The 21136-nt window shown below is 40.1% G+C and overlaps 5 protein-coding genes across 6 annotated transcripts; 3 read left to right on the plus strand and 2 right to left on the minus strand.

The window, feature by feature from the left end:
• Nucleotides 1–1299: 1299 nt before the first annotated feature.
• LOC144196896 (ninjurin-1) lies at nucleotides 1300–6201 on the minus strand. Its single transcript, XM_077717408.1, has 4 exons — nucleotides 6071–6201; nucleotides 3305–3539; nucleotides 2945–3080; nucleotides 1300–1925 (listed from the first exon to the last, which is right to left on the minus strand). Exons 1-4 carry the CDS (start codon nucleotides 6131–6133, stop codon nucleotides 1841–1843), a joined length of 519 nt encoding a protein of 172 aa, XP_077573534.1. The 5' UTR covers nucleotides 6134–6201; the 3' UTR covers nucleotides 1300–1840.
• A 738-nt stretch (nucleotides 6202–6939) lies between these two features.
• mrpl49 (mitochondrial ribosomal protein L49) lies at nucleotides 6940–7757 on the plus strand. The gene has a single exon (XM_077717417.1). It carries the CDS (start codon nucleotides 6983–6985, stop codon nucleotides 7490–7492), a length of 510 nt encoding a protein of 169 aa, XP_077573543.1. The 5' UTR covers nucleotides 6940–6982; the 3' UTR covers nucleotides 7493–7757.
• Nucleotides 7758–8159: 402 nt separating this feature from the next.
• Nucleotides 8160–12478, minus strand: haus7 (HAUS augmin-like complex, subunit 7). The gene is made up of 9 exons (XM_077717398.1): nucleotides 12070–12478; nucleotides 11816–11931; nucleotides 11654–11724; nucleotides 11190–11251; nucleotides 10915–11102; nucleotides 10721–10835; nucleotides 9590–9805; nucleotides 9412–9520; nucleotides 8160–8348 (listed from the first exon to the last, which is right to left on the minus strand). The coding sequence occupies exons 1-9, from the start codon at nucleotides 12142–12144 to the stop codon at nucleotides 8263–8265; spliced, it is 1038 nt and encodes a 345-aa protein (XP_077573524.1). The 5' UTR covers nucleotides 12145–12478; the 3' UTR covers nucleotides 8160–8262.
• A 104-nt stretch (nucleotides 12479–12582) lies between these two features.
• On the plus strand, nucleotides 12583–14884 carry las1l (LAS1 like ribosome biogenesis factor). Its single transcript, XM_077717388.1, has one exon. It carries the CDS (start codon nucleotides 12766–12768, stop codon nucleotides 14467–14469), a length of 1704 nt encoding a protein of 567 aa, XP_077573514.1. The 5' UTR covers nucleotides 12583–12765; the 3' UTR covers nucleotides 14470–14884.
• A 1114-nt stretch (nucleotides 14885–15998) lies between these two features.
• Nucleotides 15999–19568, plus strand: LOC144202935 (uncharacterized). Of its 2 annotated transcripts, XM_077726068.1 has the most exons (5): nucleotides 15999–16154; nucleotides 17873–18427; nucleotides 18528–18688; nucleotides 18880–18956; nucleotides 19219–19568. In XM_077726068.1, the coding sequence occupies exons 2-3, from the start codon at nucleotides 17925–17927 to the stop codon at nucleotides 18574–18576; spliced, it is 552 nt and encodes a 183-aa protein (XP_077582194.1). In that variant the 5' UTR covers nucleotides 15999–16154; nucleotides 17873–17924; the 3' UTR covers nucleotides 18577–18688; nucleotides 18880–18956; nucleotides 19219–19568. The 2 variants fall into 2 exon arrangements, with proteins under 2 accessions (XP_077582194.1, XP_077582199.1); XM_077726073.1 differs by having other exon boundaries at nucleotides 15999–16167; nucleotides 18528–18956.
• Nucleotides 19569–21136: the final 1568 nt, after the last annotated feature.

Raw genomic sequence — 21136 nt, forward strand, 5'->3', positions numbered from 1 at the left:
TTATAAATTTTAGCTTTGCTGCATGTTGTGCATAGAAAACCTTTCCCACCTAATTTCACCGCTTGGTCTTCTTATATTCTGGCAGCCATTCCATCTTAAAACAACCGCATTTTTTTTTAACTTAGTCTTGATGAGTGACTTTGCTACAGCCTGGTCTTTTCACCATGATAAAGGTTTGGGAGCAGCTCCGACAAGCCGTTAACAATTTGCTAACCTGCAAAACAGCCATAATGCGTAATTAACGCAGTCAATCAATGTCGTTAAGATTTACTCATGCCGCGGAAGTAAGAACGTGACGGGAACTGCATTCTGTTTGACTGGATTACCATTTCTTGTCGTTCTTGAGTGGCAGGCTGCCACTCTGGGTTGCGTTGCAAAATGGCTCAAAAAATAATGTTTAAACTCAAATATTTTTACCTCATTCCCTGTTTACCTTCAAATATTTTTACCTCATTCCCTGCTATGCCAGTCATGTCAAATTTATTTGAACTAGGATGGCTAGCAATAAGTGATCATGTTTCACTGCCATTAGGTGTAATAGTCGTTCAATCTAATTTGGTTTGTTCGATCACCACAAGCCCTTCCGATCAAAAGAGATTGGGCGTACACTGCCATCAACGGCAACCAAATTCATAGCTGTTAAATTAATGACTTGCTTTGGTTTTCTTACATGAAGTATGCCATTTTTTATGATGTGTTGTCCGTGCCTTTAATTTATAGGTTTTTTTTTCTAGTGCAGTACTTGTAATATGCACTACTGCATTACCTTGAACTTATATGTACTTAAAAAAAGAGGAATTATGGATGTATTGTTATTTTCATCACTTGCAAAGTGACATTGACCGATACATTGATTGCTTAAGCAATGATCCTGTCAAGTTGATTGAAATTGTCATTTAGGTTTGTCAAAAAAGAACTCAATTGACTGCAATGTTTCGGTAACAAAATTGTGAAAAAGTAAAATAAAATGTCTTGATTATGTTTAATATGTACATATTGTATTAAACTGAGAGAAGGCCCTTGAATCAAATCATGGTAGATTTTGTTCTATCAAAAAGAATTGATTTTGTAATGTGATGAAATTACATTTTGGTGAAATTTATATGAGATTATTTCAGTAGGTTATGCATACTTAATGTGATGTTTTTGTGTTTCTGGGAGATTTTTCGGATCTTTGAAAAGCTGTCTGTATGTTTCATAATTAAAGATTGGAAAACGGTTAATTTGTCAGACTATGATCAATTTTGGGTGGTTTGTGTTGGGTCGCTTGGGTTAAATGAACACGAAAAACTAATTCCATCTTGTCTTGAACAGGCTATTCCTTTTATTGCGGGCTAATTAAACTGTTTCCGTACTGCGAGTCGCTGACATCTCGGAACGTTTGTGGACAAGTGAGTCTTTTATCAACCAAAGAAGGTTAGGATAATATGACATTTACTAGAGTAATGTAATATAATGAGCTTGTCAATCATCTAGTTTAATTTAAAACATTTTTTTCTCAATGCAAGCAGGGATGGAGCTGAGGACAGAATCCTACAGTGATCAATTCCGTTAAACAGAACTAAAGAAATAAAGGAACACAAACCTAGCAGTACCATTTAATACAAAATTATGAATTATGTAACATTTGGAAAAGAAGTATAGAGCTCTTGTATGTACACAATAAAAAAAAGTGACATCATGTGCAAACTTTGCATTTGATAATGAAATAATACTCATTGCCAGAAGTAGATATCCAACCCGTCTTACAATAAATGGCATTGGAAAGAGCATTTACAGGCCGCTCTCCCATTCTGAAACCATTGGACATCTGTCGACAGTCAATGAGTTGAAGGATAGTTCAAAAGCCAGTTGTCATGTTGAGCTCTGAATGTTGAAGGGACACCTGAGGTGTTGCTTCTGACATCATGCCAAGTTGCGATGACCTGGAAAGAAGCACGACCTTCTGATTAACAGAGAGAGAGAGAGAGAGAGATAGGACTGTGCGTCCCAGTGTACCGTGTTTTCTGGACTATAAGTCGCACCAGCCAAAAATGCATAATTAAGAAGGGAAAAAAACACATGTAAGTCGCATTTTGAAGGGAAATGTATTTGATAAAATACAAAACCATCTTGAAAGGCAATTTAAAATTAAAATTAAATAGATGTCTGAATAAGTGTACGGTATACCATACCTGTCAACTTGTACGTTTTACACGTATTTTATACGTTTTTTTTTACCATTTCAAATCATGTACGCCGTACACCGACTTTTGTACGGGGAACATTTTTGTTTTAAAAAAAAATCGCCAATATATATGAAAACCGATCTAAACAAGATCATTTTGGCTAAAATCCAGATAGTCTCGTAGGCTGGTAGCCAACGACGCTACTGTCAACGATCTTTACTATTGTCACGGTATACCAGCAAAAATTATCCTTAATCGTATGTATTTTTTTTAGCGGTGCGTACGGTAATATCGATAAAGGATGACATGCACATGCGTAGATATACATAGAGTAAATATCGTGGAGGCAAGCATGAAGAAGCCACATAGTAAGAAGCGAGTTACCGCGAGTAAACATGCGTCGTATGGTGTTTGTACGGTTTTTTTGGGGGGTTTGTAAGGGGAATCATAATCATTTATAAGGGCAGTTATCGGCAGAGGTTGACAGGTATGGTATACTAATGTTACATGACTGACATGGCTGGTAATGTCAGTAACGATGTAACATATTAAGATTTATTCAGATAACTCTAGCATAAAGAACATGCTAACAAGTTTACCAAACTATCAGTTTCACTCCAAATCATTAAATCCAATGAAATATTCATCCTCGCTGTCACTTTTAAACAACTCCCCCAACTCAGGAGGTATATAATTTCACACATAAGTCACCAAACTATGAACTAAACTGTGATTTATAATCCAAAAAATATGGTATTTTATTTGTTGGACTGTACCTGAGAGCATGTCCCTCAAAGCCCAGAGCTGTTATGAAGATGTTGATGAGCACCGTAAAGAAGACGAAGACGGTTGCCACATTGTTCATTGTGTTCAACTTGGCCTGTTTGCTTACATCATTCAAGTCGTACTTCACTGTTGGTCCAGTCAAGTGTAACAAAACACAAACAAGATTTTGTGTGAATGCGGCCAGGCCAAAAACTGCTTAGCAAGAATGTGACTCAAAATTAATTAGTAGAACACAGTGTGATAAGATCTAAATGTTTACTTTTGGATAGGTTTAAACAGGTCATCTTTTCATTTTGCAATTTGAATGATGGCTTAACAACAAAACCAATGAGGATATTTCTTTTTCTCACCTATAAAAACAAGCAGTAGGCCCACGATGACTTGCAACGTGATGGAAATAGACAACAAGACAACAAGAGGGATGTAGAATTGGTACCGAGGCCCCACGTAGAGAACTGTCTTTAATTGTGATGAGTTGGCCATCAACAGAGCCACATCTAGCATGCTCTGAGCAGCACTCTTTTTGGTGGCGTAGTGGTTCAAATTGATTGGCCGATGCACTTTGCCTGAGCGGGATACCGTTGCCTGAGGGGTACAGCACAAATTCAATGAAATCACCATATAGCTCATCTCTCTAATTATGGTAACTTTTCATACATGAAAAATTCTTTACACTCAATGGTTGCAATTGACGGTCCTACATGTTCAATCCAATTGCACTGACGGGTTGTAAATGAACATAATACAAATTTGAGTATTCACAGCCACTCCTCCCAGTTCTAATGAATTGGCCATTTTCACGTTTAGTTAAATATTATGAAATTTAAAAGAAGTGAGTTATCGGGGACATTCAGCACAGTATATTATTGTTTTCATTCATTTTAATTACTTCATTGAGTTTTTATTTTGCAGCCCGGGGGAAAATGGTCAGCGCGTCAGCCTCATAGCTCTGGGGTCCTGAGTTCAAATCCATGTCGGTCCTGTGTGGAGTTTGCATCTTCTCCACGGGCCTGTGTGGGATTCCTCCGGGTACTCCGGTTTCATCCCACATTCCAAAAACATGCATGGTAGGCTAATTAGACACTCTAAATTGCCCCTGAATATGAGTGTACATGGTTTTCCTTTGTCTCCTTGTGCCCTATAATCGGCTGCCCACCGATTCAGAGTGCCTCTCGCCTCTGCCATGGAGTTGGCTGGAATAGGCTCCAGCACCCCCCGCGACCCTAATGAGGATAACACGGTTCAGAAAATGAGATGAGTTTTAATTAACATGGCATTGCTTATCTATTCATTGATTCATTTTCCATACCGCTTATCCCAGCTAACCATGAGCCCGCAGGCAGTGTATACCCCGAATTGATGGCCGGCCGATTGCAGGCCACAAGGAGACGGACAACCAATCATGCTCACACACATACCTAGGGGCAATTTTGAGTGTTCCACCATCGGATTATGCATGTTCTGGGGATGTGGAAACCAGATTACTTGGAGAAAACCCATGCAGGCACAGGGAGAACATGCAAACTCCACACAGGAAGGCTGGAACCCACCAAGGTTTGAAAATTCAGATTTCTCTAGTCCACTTTTTGGGGGGGAGGGGCATAATCATAGAATTGGCTATAGCAAGGGTGGCGAAGAGCCAATATTTTAAACTGTGAGAGTGAGACTGCCACACCTTACATAAGAAGCAGCATAAAAAAATCTGCCAAAAAACTAATATGATTTATTATTTGTTTTTACTGGCCCCCAATGAATTTGCGTGTGTTTTAAGAGAGAATACAAATAAGAGAAACATGAAACGAGGCAACGATTCACAGAATATACAAAATATGATTAGAAGCAAAGAGAGACATTTATTTTGGTCGGGAGCCACATGCGGCTCGAGAGCCACGTGTCCGCCACCCGTGGTTTCATGTAGATAACTCAGTGCTGAGAAAAAAAGATCTGACTGTTTAAACAACAAAATCACTCATTAGAAGATTCTTTTCACTGTATACTATTTATCTATTTTTTACTTGTACTTGAGATCATTTTTTGGATGACTATTTTTACTTTTACTTGTTTAATACTATATTGAATTGACCCTACTCTTACTTAAAAAGTCTACTCTACCAACATCTGCCGAAATCTTATGTCAATTTCCCATCCTAAGTGCCCCCCCCCCCCCCTCCCCTCTACCTCAGAGAGGTATTTTTTGTTAGGTTACTAGGAGCTTACAAAAGGGAGTGGCGAACCAACGCAATGCAGTGATTCACCTGGCGAGAGAAAATTATTCCAGAACAACATGTTCTTTCCCAGTCACCAGACATCAATTACTGTTGTAGTATTGTGTTACTTGTATAGACAGAGTGAGTCATATAGGTTATCTACTTCCGTGTGTGGACAAAAATTGCAAGGGTTGCCCTTGTTTACAGAAACACTCACATAAAAGGAATCAGCGTTTTTCTGTGAGTTTAAACACTCCTGTCACACAGGTAGATGAGATATGACACTTACACTACAGCTGTTTGAGTTAACAACTCACTCATTCACTCATTCAGGAGGTAAAAGCAGGGGAGATACTTCACTGAACTCTCATTCACTCTGATATTTCATTCAGCTACGTCAGGGGTGGGCAAACCGGTCCTCGAGGGACATCGTGGGTGCAGGGTTTTGTTCCAACCGATCCACCACAGACAGTTTAACCAATGACATTATCTGTAAAAAACAAGAAGCACCTGACTGCAATCTACTGATTGCATTTGTGGGACACCAGATTGGTGAAAAGGTACCCTCTCTATGGGTTGGAATGAAAACCTGTACCCATTGTGGTCTATTGTTTGCCCACCTTTTAACTGTTATCTAACCCAGTGTTTAGAATGTAAATATAGGTGACATTGTTTTAAATTAACATATATGACAAATAATAATAAAACATAAAAATCAATCAATAAAAATCATTAAAAAATATAAATATCAAACACAAAAGAAATCAATTTTGAAAATAATATTAAGAAGATTTTCAGCTAGTGGTGTGCCCTGAGATTTTTTCAATGCAAAAAAGGGTGCTGCAGCTCAAAAAAAGTTTGGGAAACACTGATTTACCCATCATAACAGCATACTAGCATCGTTCTTACCTCAATGTCATTGCGTTTATTGAGCGCGACGGCCTCGCCGTTGTTTGCGTTTTCTCGTTCCATATATTGTTTTCTGTCAATTTCCCAATATTTCTTGCCTTTAATGTGACAGGTTTAGTACAACACTAGTGAGACTGAAGAGAGAGTGGCAGAAAGTGAGAAAAAGTCTGAGAAGACAGACAGGATAAACAAGTCAGGAAACTCCTCTAGTTACACCAAGTGGGACGTTCCCAGTCGAGTAGGAGGTTTATTGTGTAAAACTAAAGGTAGCTTATATTTCAGGCCATCCTCCAAAAGTCTAACCTCACCCCCTATTGTTGTCTCTATTGCTTAATTTTGGTCCCTAGACCCAATGTGTTAATATCATAGTAGTAATGTAGTGTCTAGTAATCCCTCGATTATCGCGGTTAATGTGGACCCGACATGGCCGCAATGAACAAAAACCGCGAAATAGGTAAAAATCCAGGTCGGTCCACCTGTGTGGAGTTTCACTGTTCTCCCCGTTTCATCCCACATTCCAAAAACATGCATGGTAGCCTGATTGGAAACTCTAAATTGCCCCCAGATATGGGTGTGAGTGTGCATGGTTGTCCGTCTCCTCATTGGTTGGCCGATTCGGGGTGTTGTCCCCCGCCTCTAGCGACCCTAATGAGGACAACGCGGTTCAGAAAATGAATGAACTAATGAAAATTAAACAACAAAAATGAATATTTACTAAAACTATTTAATATTTCCGGGCCGGATTTGTGTTTCAAATAATATCTGAATACTACACATGTCTGAGCAAAGACAAAATACGCATTCGTTTTTTTAAAAGTAATTACAGTGAAAATACACTCCGCTCACTAGAGGGCAGTGTTCTTCACCACCAACCGGAACCTCTTATCCTTACTTCCGTTGTCTCCTTCAAACATGGCGGCGTACGTCGCTGTTCGCTCGTTGTCTTTGCGAGGAGCCTTCCTTTTCCCACGGAGGACAGCTGGCTCTCCTCTTACCGCCGCGGGTCTCCGATGCTTTTATGCCACAGACACGCCGTTCCAAGAGTCGACGGAAGAATATCACTTCGTCCAGCGTCTCATCCCGCCGTCGCGGGTGCCCTCTCCGCCCAAGCACCTCGGGCCGACACCGTCGGGCTGGACCCCCCCGGCAGAGTCCCCGCCGGATCTCCCCTACATGATCCGCCGCTCCCGAATGCACAATGTTCCGGTGTACACTGACGTGACCCACGGGAACCGTCACATGACGCTGGTCCGCAAGGTGGAGGGCGACATCTGGGCTTTGGAACGAGACACAAAAGAGTACCTGAAGAAATTGACTGGCCGAGACATGGCGACGCAAGTCAACGAGGTCACAATGACGCTTCGGGTCAAAGGCTATTTTGATAAGGAGCTGAAGGAATGGTTGGTTAGTAAAGGCTTCTGAAGGAACGCAGAATCAAAAGACTCAAACTTGTCACACTTATTCAACCAGATATACAATTGTCAGACATCCTTGGAAACAAGTGGAGTTTCTGTCAGTGTTGTTTGTAGATAACTGCATCCAAATGTTCATGAAGCAAAAAACAAACTATAAATGTATATTTTGTATTATTTTGCATTCATGACACCAAATAGATGATCAAATATCTTTGTTTTCCAGGAAAGCACTCAAAATTGAATAAACATCAAATGCAGCATTTTGATCTTAAGATTTTGAATATATGTGTATATGATTTTTAAACTGCTTTATCCTCATTGGGGTAGCCGGGGGTGCTGGAGCCTATACCAGCTGATCACTACCATTCACGATCATACCCATCCATACCTAGGGGCAATTTGGTGTCCAATCAGCGTGCCATGCATGTTTTTGGAATGTGGGGGGAAACCAGCACTGGCTTGGGGAGAATATGCAAATTAAAAAGTTTTCATTTGTTTGTATTGACTTATGCAGACAGAGTATAAAAACTGAGTTTATTTTTGAAAATTTAGTACAGTTTCAGCTAGTTCTCCCTCCCCCTATAATTTTATTTCAGATAATAAAATTTGTAGAATTTTAGTTTTTGGTATTTTGTCTGTTTTAATTAGCGATAACCACATTTCACTCAGTTTTTATTGTTAAATAGTCTTTATTGTCTAAGATACTTTACAGACAAATCAAACACAAACTGATAGTTCACATGTAAAAATAAGAATTCAAAGAAAGCTGATAAATGATTAATGCTGTATTGTGGACTGCCCTGATGAATGAAGACGGGAGTCCAAGTCTTTGTAGCGTTTGCTTAAATTATCCAGTTGATCAACTGAGAAGTACAGAACAGAAACAAATGTTTAAAATGTTATATGAAATACACCAGCAAGTGACTTTAAAAAGATAGCAGACCATATTTTGCACACAAATCCATCTGAAAGTAGGAATAATAAATAATGAACGTAAATCCTAATTAATCTTCACTAAAAATCCTCCAGTTCAGGCTGTTATAAGCTTGACGTCCAATTAGAGCTGGGCGATATGACAAAAATTATTACGAGAACTAAAAATTAAAGTCTATCGATAATCACAATAAATATTACATCTTTCTGTGAATAAGTAAATAAATTACTTTCCTTTTTATTTAAATATGAAAGTAACTATGTATAAACTTAACCCATTTTAACCCAAGATAATAAGTTATTAAATTTTGCAACGTTTTCAGAACATTTTCATAAGATGGGGAAACCCCTTGATATCAAGTAAGAAAAATGTCCTCAAATGAGGACAGTGCGTTAGGGACATTGATAATAGGTTCACCAATTTTCAATAAGGAATTTAAAAAAGAATAAAAAGAAAATCCAGGCAAAATTGACTTATATATTTCAGTGGGTGGAGATGTTGTTGTCCTGCATCTCATAATCACTCATTTTGCCCTTGTTATTGTCTTTTTGCTTTAAATCATCGAGTTAGCCCCTATTGCTAACATGCTAGCAGCACGTTTCCTCCTCATCTTCTTCTCTTGAACGTTGGTCTAGAACTAGCATTCATCTCGCAACTGTGCCTCCGTTCTTTCTGGTGGTCGGGTGGTTTAATGGCAGTTTAGAATTATCATTTTTTTATCAAACATTTTTAATATTATTGTTGACAAAATGTATTTCACGATAATTATTGCTATCATTTTATCGCCCAGCTCTACGTCCAATGCATTTGACTCCCTGTCAGCAAATGTTTGCGGTCAGCTTTCCCAGTCAAAATGGATTGGACATCTATCCCTATCAATGGCAGCGAAACATGAAGTTCACATCCAGTCCTCCTAACTTAAATGAATACAACTCCTATTGTCGTTGGCAAACAAGGAGTTCAAGATGCATTACAAAGGAGCTGGGACTCACATAAAGTGATCTTTCCTTGTCTTCCCCAGGAATGGTTTGTTTGAAGCTGGCACACTTCCTTCTTTACAGACAATGAAGCATCTGATATTCCTGTTATTATTTCCAACTCCTGCAGAAGTACACATCAGCATTAGGATCATTTTCAAACTGTATATATACGCGCGTATGTGTAATATACCATGCTGCAAGCCCGTAGAAGTTCGTATACTCTCTGGAAAACTTGGGTGTCTGCACTCAAGCTAGGTGGCTCTCTCGCACAACTGAGTCTCAGGTCTTTCTCATACGCCTGAGAGAATGTGTTCATCAGGTGCTGAAGGTCACGTATTGCATCATCCAGCGCGCAGGGAGTGAAGACAAGGGAACTTGACACGTCATTTGTTGTCAGGAACTCGCACTGAGTGGGGCAAAACAAAGGGTACTTTAGATATTACACCAAAATATTTGACTTAGTTGTAAAATGAAACTTTTGCACTTTTGTTATCCGTGAAATGGCTCAAATATTTCTGACTGGTGTTCCATTTTTTTGGAGGAGTTTGGTTTTGTACAAGGACATGACACCGTCAAGAACATTTCCAAATCCGATGTTTTTGACTGTGTTGTTATCAATTCAAAACAAAGCTGGAATGAGCTCACAGTCTTCTTCAGCGCCGCATTTTCTTCCTAATCTTTCCTTTTTGAGTTGAGGGGGTGGTCTTAGCCCTACGATTGCGAGTTTTAGCGTGAATTTTGAAAGTGGCGAAGGATGACTCTACACATGCCGTATACTCATTATCACAATCATTGCTAACGCTAATGTATTTCTGAGTCAAGTGCAACATTGGTATGATAACGCATTATGATTTTGCACAGCGAAATGCTTATCTGGCATACCACAAAGGGAAGGGATGTTGTGCTTTCAACATTTTGATCCAGGCCGCAGCACCATGTTTTATTGCTCCTTTGATATAAGGCGCAATTTATAAAGCTGCACTTGGTTAAAAAGACAACAACATTTTCTCATATTTGGCGCCAGTTTTTCAAATATGGCATAAAAATGGTAGCCACTTTTTGTTTGCATATTACATACAATATTTTGCAACTTCAGTATTTATTTCTAAGTAAATGCAAATTCTAAATTGTAAATTTTACTGTTAAATCTAAATTGCAAACATAAATGCAAATTCTAAATTGTAAATTTTACTGTTAAATCTAAATTGCAAACAAATGCAAAATATAAATTCTAAATCTAAATGGGAAATTAAAATGTTAAATAGAAACCTAATCTAAATCCCTAAACAGCACCGCATACTTTCAAATGTGAAGATCATACCTCAGATTGTAGCTTTTCCAACATGGAGCGAGTAGACTGAACAAGGCTGGCCAAAATCTCGGCATTATCCTCTCTTGGATTTTTCAAGTTGGACTCGGCACTCTTGTGTAAAACCCTGGGCCATAAAAAGAAATGAAAACTGTTGTGCAAGTGCTGTAGTAGCTGCAGTAGAAAACCCAAGGAGGCAAACGTACATGCTGTCTGAAAGATTGACATTCAGCGAAGGGTTAAGAATTTCTTCAAGATGAGCAAGATTATCGGCTTCAAAGAGCTTGAGAGGGGGGAGCAGACCCCCGTTAATATCAAGGGATAAAATGCATTCCGAGACCACATCTAAAAGTTGCTCTAAGAACTGAAGCTGCTGCCGGCTACTCGCATCACCCTGGGAAAAAATAAGCATGGAAACATTACAAGGGAAAATCCAAATAATGAAGATAAAATGAGTTGTCCTGGCAAGTCTTTTTTTTACCTTAATCAAGTCCAGGTTGTCTCCTTTGCACAGCATCAGATCCTGGCCAACAGCAGCCATCCCTGTTTACAAGGACGGGGCACACACAAAGATGTGCTGGTCTGACAATATCCACACTCATTTCATCATCATTTATGCCATAGCATTATGCCTATTTATTTCATTTAAGGCAGAGGTGGCGAAGACGTGGCTGTTGAGCCGCATGCGGCTCCAGACTACAATGAAATCTTTGCTCCTTTTTATATTTTGCCTTGTTTCATGTTTTTCATTTTTATTCTCTCTTAAAACACACTCAAATTCACCAGGTCCAATTAAAAACAAATAATACATTACATTTTTAATTACAAATTATTATCTTAGACTCACAGTTTAAAATGTTTGGCTCGTTGCGTCTAACTTGTTCGCCACCCCCGATTTAAGGTTTCAATTTAAAAATAATTCGAAGACAAATAGTAATGTGTTACCCTTTGTCAATATATCTGGGTCTCTTTTTCTTAATGCCTCCTCTTTCAGACTGCCAACGTTTGGGTCAATACTGTGAAGGCAAATTGTCACTTTAATACAGCTGAATAATTCATAACATACTACGAGCGATTGGGTACAAATGTATTCGAATTTGTATTAACCTGCAGCAGATCCAGGTCAGTATTTCGGTGCGAAGTTGGGATGGAGTGCAGAGTAGATGAAGCTTGTCTTCAGAATTGAAGGTGAACACATCTTTTAGCAAGGGACAGGATGCATTCTAAAGGCAAGGCAAACATTGTTAATACATGAAGAGTCTTGGCACTTACTGCCTTACACAGAAGATTCCCAAGCAATCCCATATTGATAAATATTTTATCTTATCTGACCGAATTTTTACACTGAGAAATTAGCTCACCATCAGGCGTAAATATATGCGTTGAGCCTGTTCCGTTTCGTTTGAAACAGCCGCCATTTTCTTCTTCGGTGACATGACATCAGGGTTGCCAGATTGGAAATATAGTCTACAGGTCCAAAAGAAAATAATTATATAAAACAAACAAACAAAAAACTAACAAAAAAGAAAATAACAACAGTATGTTCAATTCAATACTTTCTAAAAAGACTCTTATGTGTATATTTTAAATAAGTTATCAGTTCAGGGGACAATACTGCCAGAATATTGCAGTTTCGCCAATAAGCATCATGGGAAATGAAGTTCTTTTAAATGGTTAAAAATCATTTCACTGAACTCAAAATTAATAAGTAAGTAATACGTTAATTAGTAATGAACTGAATACTTATTCGTTAGGACGTGTAAAAAGTACGTCTGTCTACAAAAATGACTAATCTCGCCTAAGTGCATGCGCATTGCGGGTTTTCTCTTCCGCTTGATTACAAAATTTGCTTATTACTGCCAGCAGGTGGCGACTTTGAAAATTGTAGCTTGTAAAAATAACACTTTTCGACAAAGAAGAAAGCTATTTCCTACATGAGTGCCATAGTTTGCCTTCCTACCAAATAACAAAGCGTCTGCAAGCAAGTGTAAAATTCTAGTGCAATTTAAAGGACTAATTGCAAGCCTCAAGTTGTTTAAAGAGACTTGCGCTACAAAATGAAGAAAAAGACCTCCGAGAAGAAACGCCATGTGGTCGCATGGATCAACAAAGCGGAATGGGATCAAGTACGTGAATATCTTTATTCCAAAGATTGCGCCTTGCAGAAAAATGCCCTCCATAGAATATCGGCGTGGAAAGCGAGGTACGCCAACAGTACTCCCGTGTCGATAGACTGCACCGCGGACCTGGTGAGGTGTCAAGTGCTGGACCGGTCCGAAAAGTTGGACTCTCACGAGCTGACACTGCTTTACGGGGCGGCCCTGGTGAGGTTCATAAACTTGATCACCGAACGCGGACAAGGAAAATTTGCTCGCCCCTTAAGACGCCTGGCCGGAAATTTAAACATTCCGGAATGGATTGTCAATATTCGGCACGAGGTCACCCATCGTAAACTACCTGCCTTAAAATCGTGCCGAAAGGGATGCGAAGTGGTTCTGGAGTGGCTCCAGCAGGAATACTGGTCCAGACAGTTGGGAGGAGTGTCCAGTGTGGACTGGGAGGATCCGACTGATGGGGAGGATGAAGACATGGAGCTGAAAATGCACGAAGAAGCGCGTTTGACAAGGCAAAAAGAAGTGGACGCATGCAAGAATGCACGGGAACTTCTAACCTCCTTCCAAAAAGAGCAGTTTGACGCTTGTGCGGTGCTGGAAGCCACGGGAAAGGACACGTGGCCCGACCCGATGCCTGACTTGAACTGGATTTTAAGTAAGATCAAGAATTTTTCTTTGGAGTTTGGCGAATTGCTGCTCGATGTCCTCTTAGAAGACGGATTCCTAATTCCAACAGCGGAGCAGCTGTCATCTTTAAAGTGTGACTCCTCTGACGACGGGTCAGGCGATCCCCCGGAGGCGAAACTGCCTCGGGTTTTCCTCCGCTTTTGGCTGCCCCTGCTAAAAACACTGAACTCGCAGTCCTTCATTCATTTCTTCCTGGAGAAACTCTTTGCGGAGCTGAAACTTGCCTCTAGCGAGGCCAGCACCCACAGGATGTTGTTTATTTCTGCATGGATTTCAGAAGTTTTGCTCTGTAACAGGAACCAAACAAACTATCGCTTTGAAACAAAAGCACAGAAGAAAGCCAGGACGAAGGATAGGATTTTTGTCAAGCGCATCCAGCTGAGGTGGCAGCAACTTCTGTCTGCCTGCTTGGATGCTCCTTGTGCCAGAATGTCTCACCTTCTCTATTTGGTCCTGGAGGACATGGAGCATCCTCTACCCCTGGAAACCCAGCAAAGGCTGCTGCAGCTCTGCTCCATCTACACTCAGACAAAACCATGCCAACTTGACGGAGAGCCGCAACCCAGGCCTATTTACACACTGGAGAGTTTGTGTGAGAAGCTCCAGCGTTCAAAGCGCCAAAGCCATTCGTCACAACTGCAGAAGCAAAAAGGGGAGGGAAACAAATGGTCCGATGCAGAGGTGGAAACTGCCAAGTTGCTTCGAGGTTCTCCGTGGCAGTTGTGCTCCGATCAGGTTTTTTGGAAGAATTACCCTCTTGGAAAAGTGCCGGGTCAGTCAGACGAGCCTTCGTGGCTGATGGTGGACAATTACTCCACTGTGACCGTGTACGAGCAGCCCGCCGAGTTGGAGAAGAGCGCGCCCCGGAATGTGTCGGGATCTTCCACGAGGATAGCTGATGGTCATCTTTGGAGCCACGGAGACCTCAGCAAGCTTAAAACAGAACTACAGCTTTTTTGACTCTTAGTCAACGCTATCAAGTATAGCAGCTTATTGTTACCGTTTCAATATGCTTTCTTGTATTATAGGTGTTGACAGTGTATCACTTATTCACAATTTGCTCTTTTTGTACAGGTCAATCGCTGAGTGGCGTGTTAGAAAACTGCAGTTTGTTGTTTTATCAGATCAGTATTCCCAAATGGCAACATTGAATGGTTTTGTAGTTTTCAAAGGACTTTTGGTATCCATTACCAAGTATGAAAAATACATTTTCATTAACACTATCTATCGGTTAGCCACGTTTTTTTCTTAAACATGTATTTGGATGGGTGAAAAAAAGGAACTGGTAGATCTAAATGGCATTTGCACCATCACAATGTGTCTAATAATCTGTTCACATGGTCAATAAAAGTTGTATTGACACAATTAAAATCCATTTATTGTTGGTTTTTTTTGCTGCACTTTTCTTGACTTTTTCAGCCCTACGGGAGACCGCAACCTTTTTGAAACTGGAAACTACTTCCTACTGATGAATGTGAGTGGTTAGTAGTTTGACAGACATATTTGCTCAAATATCCCTGATAGTATATACTAATTTTAATGATTAATCCTTTTTATTTGGGTTAAAACCCTGCTAAAGTAAAATATTTTTTGATTGTTTTATTCTTGGCCGGCCTGGTGAATGTGTGGTTGGTGCGTTGGCCTCACAGTGGGAAACCTGGGTTCAAATCCAGGCCACTCCACTTGTGTGAAGTTTGCATGTTTTCCCTGGGCATGTGTAGGTTTTCTCCAGGTACTCCGGTTTCCTCCTACATTACAAAGACATACATGGTAGGCTGATTGGACTCTCTAAATTGTCCCTAGGTATGTCAATACGAGGCTATAGCACCCCCCGTGACCCTAGTGGGGATAAAATGGTTCAGAAAATGAGATGACATTTTATTCTTGTGTATGTTTGTAAATTGCTGGGCATATTGTCAGCACAAAATGTTTGTATTTTTTCTTATTTTCCATAGCCCAAACTTTTTTTAACCTACAATGCTTAATGGCACAAACTAGAAACATGTCTATTGACTATTTGAGAAAATGTGTAAACTCAAACAAGCTTCACAACACAAGACATGGCAGATATGTTGCAAAGAATACTATAACTGCTGATTAATTCACATAACAGAAGATAAGATGGATTTTAACTTCAATTTTGACTGGGAATTGCAGCACTCAGCTAGTCCTTCACGTTAAAATGAATTGGACCTCTGTCATTGCCATTGTTAGTCAATGAGTTAAATATCATAGACTGTTTGCATCAATTATATTGCCTTCGCAGCCTTTTGGTTCATAAAGATGGATAAATAGGTGAATATGCACTGCAAATATATTCAAATGTGGTGCCTTTAGGACAAATTTCAATTTCTAAATGTAGAATTTGACAAAATATGAAGATGAATTAAATAGAAATGGTGACTGCAGTTTAATAGTCAACAAAATAAATGAAGAATAGAATTAAAAATGTTTGATCTCGGTTTAAAGCAAGACAAACGTCACCATGACGTTGCACCGCCATTTTGAAAGACGAGTTCAGTAGCAGTTGTTTCACAGAGTTCTTCACTTTTGGATCTGCAATTGTTTGATACCGTGTGCATACGACGGAAGCAGGACAGTCAACCACGACGATCAGCAATCTATTACATCTTAACGGCGAACAGGTTTGAGAAATTGGTAAATTGGCTGTGTAGGTATTGTTTTGTGTCTTCGGGCATCGGCGCAGCATGGCGCGTTGACTTAGCTTTGGCAAAAGCTAACAAAAACGACGCAGTCAGATTCGGTCTTAAGAGAAAACCTAAAAGACAGATAATGTGTTTCATTCAATTCATCTACAAAACAGTGAATGTTTCTCCCTTGTTTGTAAATACTTATTGGTCTGGGCCTTGTCAACATAAAAGGGTTGATGTAACAATGTGCGTCACATCAAAATTATATTCAACTTACTACAACTTGGACCTGGTATAAATAGTTTGCATGCCTGAATATGGATATGATACAATCGTATACTTAATCGGTTAATGTGCCTGACGTTTCACGATTTTTTTGTGATATTTTGGCTACTTCCGTTTGGAATCGCGATGCAACGTTGTTCTGACGTTTAAGGGAAGAACTTAAGTAATAAAAAGGTGGGCATCAAAACCGATGGCGGTCTACAGGGAAGCAACATTTTATATTTTCATCACTACGTAAATAAAAGCAATCCAAATCTGAAAATGGATGACCTGCATGCTCTTTGAAGTGTTGCTTGCATAACTTGTTACGTGACAGCATTTTGTAATCGGGAGATTGTTAAATAAACATCTCTTGGCCACCTGGCTTTCTCGTATCTCGAAATTTGTCTTGTATTTCAAGATAATTATTTGCACGAAATTTGACCCGTATCTCGAATTGCTCGTATGTCGAGCTACAACTGTAGATGCTTTGGCCAAATCTATCTGAAGGGAACTACATACTCCTTGTTGATCTCTTAGTGACATAAATTATTGTAGCTTGTATCAGTGGAGCGCAAACTCAGTGTAGCGAAAAATGAACAGAATATAGACTAAGTTTCGTGGCCGGACATTTCGTTGACGGGCAATTTGTCGCGAATTAGGGTTAGGGGATAGTGGTTAAGGTTAGAATTGGGGTTAGGGGATAGTGGTTAAGGTTCGAATTAGGGTTAGGGGATAGTGGTTAAGGTTAGAATTAGGGTTAGGGGATAGTGGTTAAGGTTAGAATTAGGGTTAGGGGATAGTGGTTAAGGTTAGAATTAGGGTTAGGGGATAGTGGTTGAGGTTAGAATTAGGGTTAGGGGATAGTGGTTAAGGTTAGTGGTTAGAATTAGGGTTAGGGGATAGTGTTTAAGGTTAGGGTGATTATAATTTTGAGAGAGAGGTTACTTGGTTGATTGCTTCCAACAAATTATCTATGCAACAAAACAATCGTTCGTCAGGAAGCAATCGTTCGCCAGGAAGAAACCGTTTGAAAAACGCTCTTCGACTAAATATCCATTCGACATTGTCTAGCGACATGTCTGTTCGACGAACTGTCAGGCGACAAAATGTCCGGGTACCATAAATTTAGATGGTGTCTCCAATTGCAGTGTTTTTTCTTTTGTCTTTATAATGGTTTTTTTTTCCGGGATGCTGTCTGGAAATTTTGCATGCCACATCTCCTCTTAACAAACACGTTTATATTTTCAGCATAGGAATAAAAAGCCTCGAAAGCAACAAAGCTAGGTAAAACATGCCTTTTTAATGGTAAAGTACGCTAAACTGTTCGACAGGTTTCTCAAAATGTATGCCTTGAAGAGGAAGATCATGCTTACCAAGTTGTGTAAAGGAGTGTTAATTTTTTTCCCCAACAAAATATTAAAGATCTCCTTTGTTTATCTTTACAGGGATAAATCTCACGTCATCTGGACATCTTTTGACTGTCCATTTGCCAGCGCAATGATTACCAGAAGAAGAGACCACCGCAACAGTGCACTGGGGTCCCTGGAGATTGAAGTGAGCAGTGCTGTGAGTACCATAGAAGATTTTGCAAGTTTTCCCGAGGAGTTTCCAGCCCGGGGGGTCGACAAGATGGAGGGGATGGAGTTGGAAGAGATTTTGGGAATCGAAGACCTGGAATGGAACGTAGAGCCAACCTCGCCGATCTTTGACGTCAACCTGAGCGATCTGTGCGGCGGCGAGAACGAAGATTCTGCTTCCGAAATGGCATTTCCTTCTTCGCCAGACGCCGCGGCCACTTTAAAGATGGGGAGCAGGCGCCGGCAAGCAAACCAACCCATCAACAAGAACGCGATTGCGGCTCGCCTGAATCGCCTCAAAAAGAAAGAGTATGTTGACAGTCTAGAAAAGAAAGTGGACATCGTGTCCACGGAAAACAGCACACTCAAAAGGGAAAACTCTCATCTGAGCAAAAGAGTGGAGGAATTGGAAGATGAGACCAGGTACCTGCGAGCCGTGCTGGCCAATGAGAGCATGTTGGCTCAGCTGTTGTCACGGCTGAGCGGTGTGAATGGCATGAAATTATCCTCCTCGCTTTTCCAGGGCGCCGACTCAAACGAGCATGACTACGCCCTGCCACGGAAACGTGTGAAAGTGGAGGCCAAAGAGACATCCGGTGGCGTGTGCCTCCACGTGGACAAGAACCATGTCTCAGTGGAGTTCTGCACTAAGTGTGCAGCCAGTGCGAGCACTTCACTTAAAATGTAGGGTCAAGTACTACTTACCTCTGATTTCACATATTGACATGAGACACGGCTCAATGTACTGTACCAGACACATCTTGATGGTGAACAAAGACTGTTAAATTTGTAATCCTCGATAGGATCCGTGGATTGTGCATGTGTTTGATGACATGTTGGCTTGGGTGTGCGTTACTGCTAAACCTTGTTGACAGTTTCTTCTAGGTAATGCTTGATCTGCCGTGAGGGATGTGAATGGCTTTCTGAACACCTTAACCTGCTTGACTCCATGGTAAGGATCAGAGCGGAAAGCATTTTTTTTTTTGGTTTAAATACAATATGGAAGAGCTACGTAAATCAAAGAAATCATATTAAAGATGTATAAATGGTGGTGAAGGTCCACAAAGAGTTTAATTTTATCCTTTTCACGTTTGAATTGACTTTCAAATGACAGAAACTCTGACGCTTACGCAAATTTATCTCTTTGTGAACCGGCACCATGATGGTAAAGAAGCATTTCATTTAGAGCCACCTGTTTTTCTTTATTACTGAAGTGGAGTCTTCTGGTGGAGGTTGAAGAGACTGGACAAGCTGCTGCCATCATGGCCTGTTTTTTTTCTTTTTCTGGGGGGATTCCCTCTTTCTTTTTTGAGGTAGTATCGGTAACAATGGTATTTGTCATTTTTTGCCTTTTCGACACAGCTTTTCTAGTAAAGACGTTCTTATTTCCTCTTTTTGGAGAGTTCTGATGCATCACGCTTGTGACTTTTGTTGTAGTAATTGAAATTTATCTAGAATCACGCAATTTTGGTGACAAGTCGCCATCAGTTGTACAAATATGTAAAATGTGTACATAAATTGACCTCTGATAACAGATGAACAAATAAATGATATTTTAATTTTATGTTTCAGTTGCAAATATTTACCTTGTTTTGTGTGTGCTGTTGATATTAATGCTTCTCTCTTTTTCTTTCTAAACAGCAAGCTCTCTCCCGATAAAGATCTTTCTTTTCTTCAACATTTGGGTCGAGTCTGGTAAAGGTTGCAAGTATAAGGCATGCGCTGAAAAAGGTCCTTAGAGATGATATTTTACATTTTGGCCTTTTTTTTCATTTGGGGAAAAAAGATTGTAATGTGATTGGGTCTTGGCAAAATACAGTTTTAAGACGTCAAGATCTGGATTTCAGTGGACTTCAATTCAATGTTCATTGCAATATTGCTTTTTAACAAGTATGAAGTCTGGTAATCAGATCAAATACAGACTTATATATATCAAAAAAGGAATTTACAAGAGAACAATATTCACATTCTGTAACGTTTGTATGCATTTGTGAAACTCTAAAATCAGCAGTATCCAAATTATGGCCCATATTCCTGCTGTGGCCCGCCGACTAGTTTATATTGCCATGCAGAAAAGAGGTGAAAATATCACTAATTATGGCCAGCACAAGAGGCTTGAATTGGGCCTATATTTTCTTGCACCTCTTGAGTTGTAACACTAGATGGGGTTAGTCACTCCACTACGCTGCCTCTCCTCAGATCAGGGGTTAAAACCTGTTAAAACAAAATGTAAGAACCTGTAGAAATTCAGTATTATGTATTGCCTAATTACCTATAAAAAGGAATCCACTGGCACAAATTCAGCTATCGTGCTATATTTTCTTGCCTTTGCTATCATTGTTCAATCTCTTTATGCTGCAAAATTTGTTTCACTACGTATCATATATGTAATATATATTAGTGTGCAATGTTTTTGTAATTCTTAAAGTTATATCTTGTAGCCCGTAACTTATTGACTGCCACTGATTGGGATAAATTTCCCATCCAATTTGACAAAAGGATTGCCAACAAGCGATCGATGGCTGCACAGCAGCATTTGATTTTTCTGAAGGCCGCTTTCAGTGGAAAAAGTTTGGACAAGTCTGAATTAAACCCTTAAATTTCGAGGGAATTGTGATCACTCCAGAAATTCCTCTACACAAAATGTCTTAAAATATTTTTACATTCTAGTCATTTGCAACAATTTCTGTTCACTGATGACGGGGTGAGGAGGAGAGTATTTGGAAAAGTTGTGATTTACAGAGTGGAATAATTGATACACCGGACTGCCCAGTGGCGCGAGTGGTTAACGCTTCAACCTCACAGTGGAAGACCTGGGTTCAAATCCAGGTCAGTTCACCTGTGTGGAGTTTGCATGTTCTCCCCGCCTGCGTGGGTTTTCTCCCACAATCCATAGACATGTATGCGAGTGGTTGGCTCGTAGGCTTCAGGACCACCTCTGACCTTTATAGGGTAAAATGATGCAGAGAATGGATCTCATCTCATTTTCTGAACTGCTTTATCGCCACTAGGGTTGCGGTGGGCGCTGTGGCCTATCCCAGCTGACTTCGGGCCAGAGGCAGGGGACATCCTGAATGAGTGGCCAGACAATCGCACGGCACAAGGAGACAACCATTTACTCTCACAATCATA

This window comes from Stigmatopora nigra, chromosome 1, assembly GCF_051989575.1.
Source record: "Stigmatopora nigra isolate UIUO_SnigA chromosome 1, RoL_Snig_1.1, whole genome shotgun sequence".
Lineage (NCBI taxonomy): Eukaryota > Metazoa > Chordata > Actinopteri > Syngnathiformes > Syngnathidae > Stigmatopora > Stigmatopora nigra.

What these genes read in the sequence shown, in the direction of transcription:
- haus7 (XM_077717398.1), bottom strand. Translation starts at nt 12,144, where the DNA reads ATGTCACCGAAGAAGAAAATGGCGGCTGTTTCAAACGAAACGGAACAG. An exon ending in CCCAGATATATTGACAAAGG is followed by an intron (nt 11,252 to 11,653) that starts GTAACACATTAC and finishes CCTTGTAAACAG; the next exon opens with GGATGGCTGCTGTTGGCCAG. An exon ending in ACAACCTGGACTTGATTAAG is followed by an intron (nt 11,103 to 11,189) that starts GTAAAAAAAAGA and finishes ATTTTTTCCCAG; the next exon opens with GGTGATGCGAGTAGCCGGCA.
- LOC144196896 (XM_077717408.1), bottom strand. Translation starts at nt 6,133, where the DNA reads ATGGAACGAGAAAACGCAAACAACGGCGAGGCCGTCGCGCTCAATAAA. An exon ending in CCTACTGCTTGTTTTTATAG is followed by an intron (nt 3,081 to 3,304) that starts GTGAGAAAAAGA and finishes CTGGACCAACAG; the next exon opens with TGAAGTACGACTTGAATGAT. An exon ending in TTTGAGGGACATGCTCTCAG is followed by an intron (nt 1,926 to 2,944) that starts GTACAGTCCAAC and finishes GCTTCTTTCCAG; the next exon opens with GTCATCGCAACTTGGCATGA.
- LOC144202935 (XM_077726073.1), top strand. Translation starts at nt 17,925, where the DNA reads ATGATTACCAGAAGAAGAGACCACCGCAACAGTGCACTGGGGTCCCTG. An exon ending in GAATTGGAAGATGAGACCAG is followed by an intron (nt 18,428 to 18,527) that starts GTACCTGCGAGC and finishes TCGCTTTTCCAG; the next exon opens with GGCGCCGACTCAAACGAGCA.
- las1l (XM_077717388.1), top strand. Translation starts at nt 12,766, where the DNA reads ATGAAGAAAAAGACCTCCGAGAAGAAACGCCATGTGGTCGCATGGATC.
- mrpl49 (XM_077717417.1), top strand. Translation starts at nt 6,983, where the DNA reads ATGGCGGCGTACGTCGCTGTTCGCTCGTTGTCTTTGCGAGGAGCCTTC.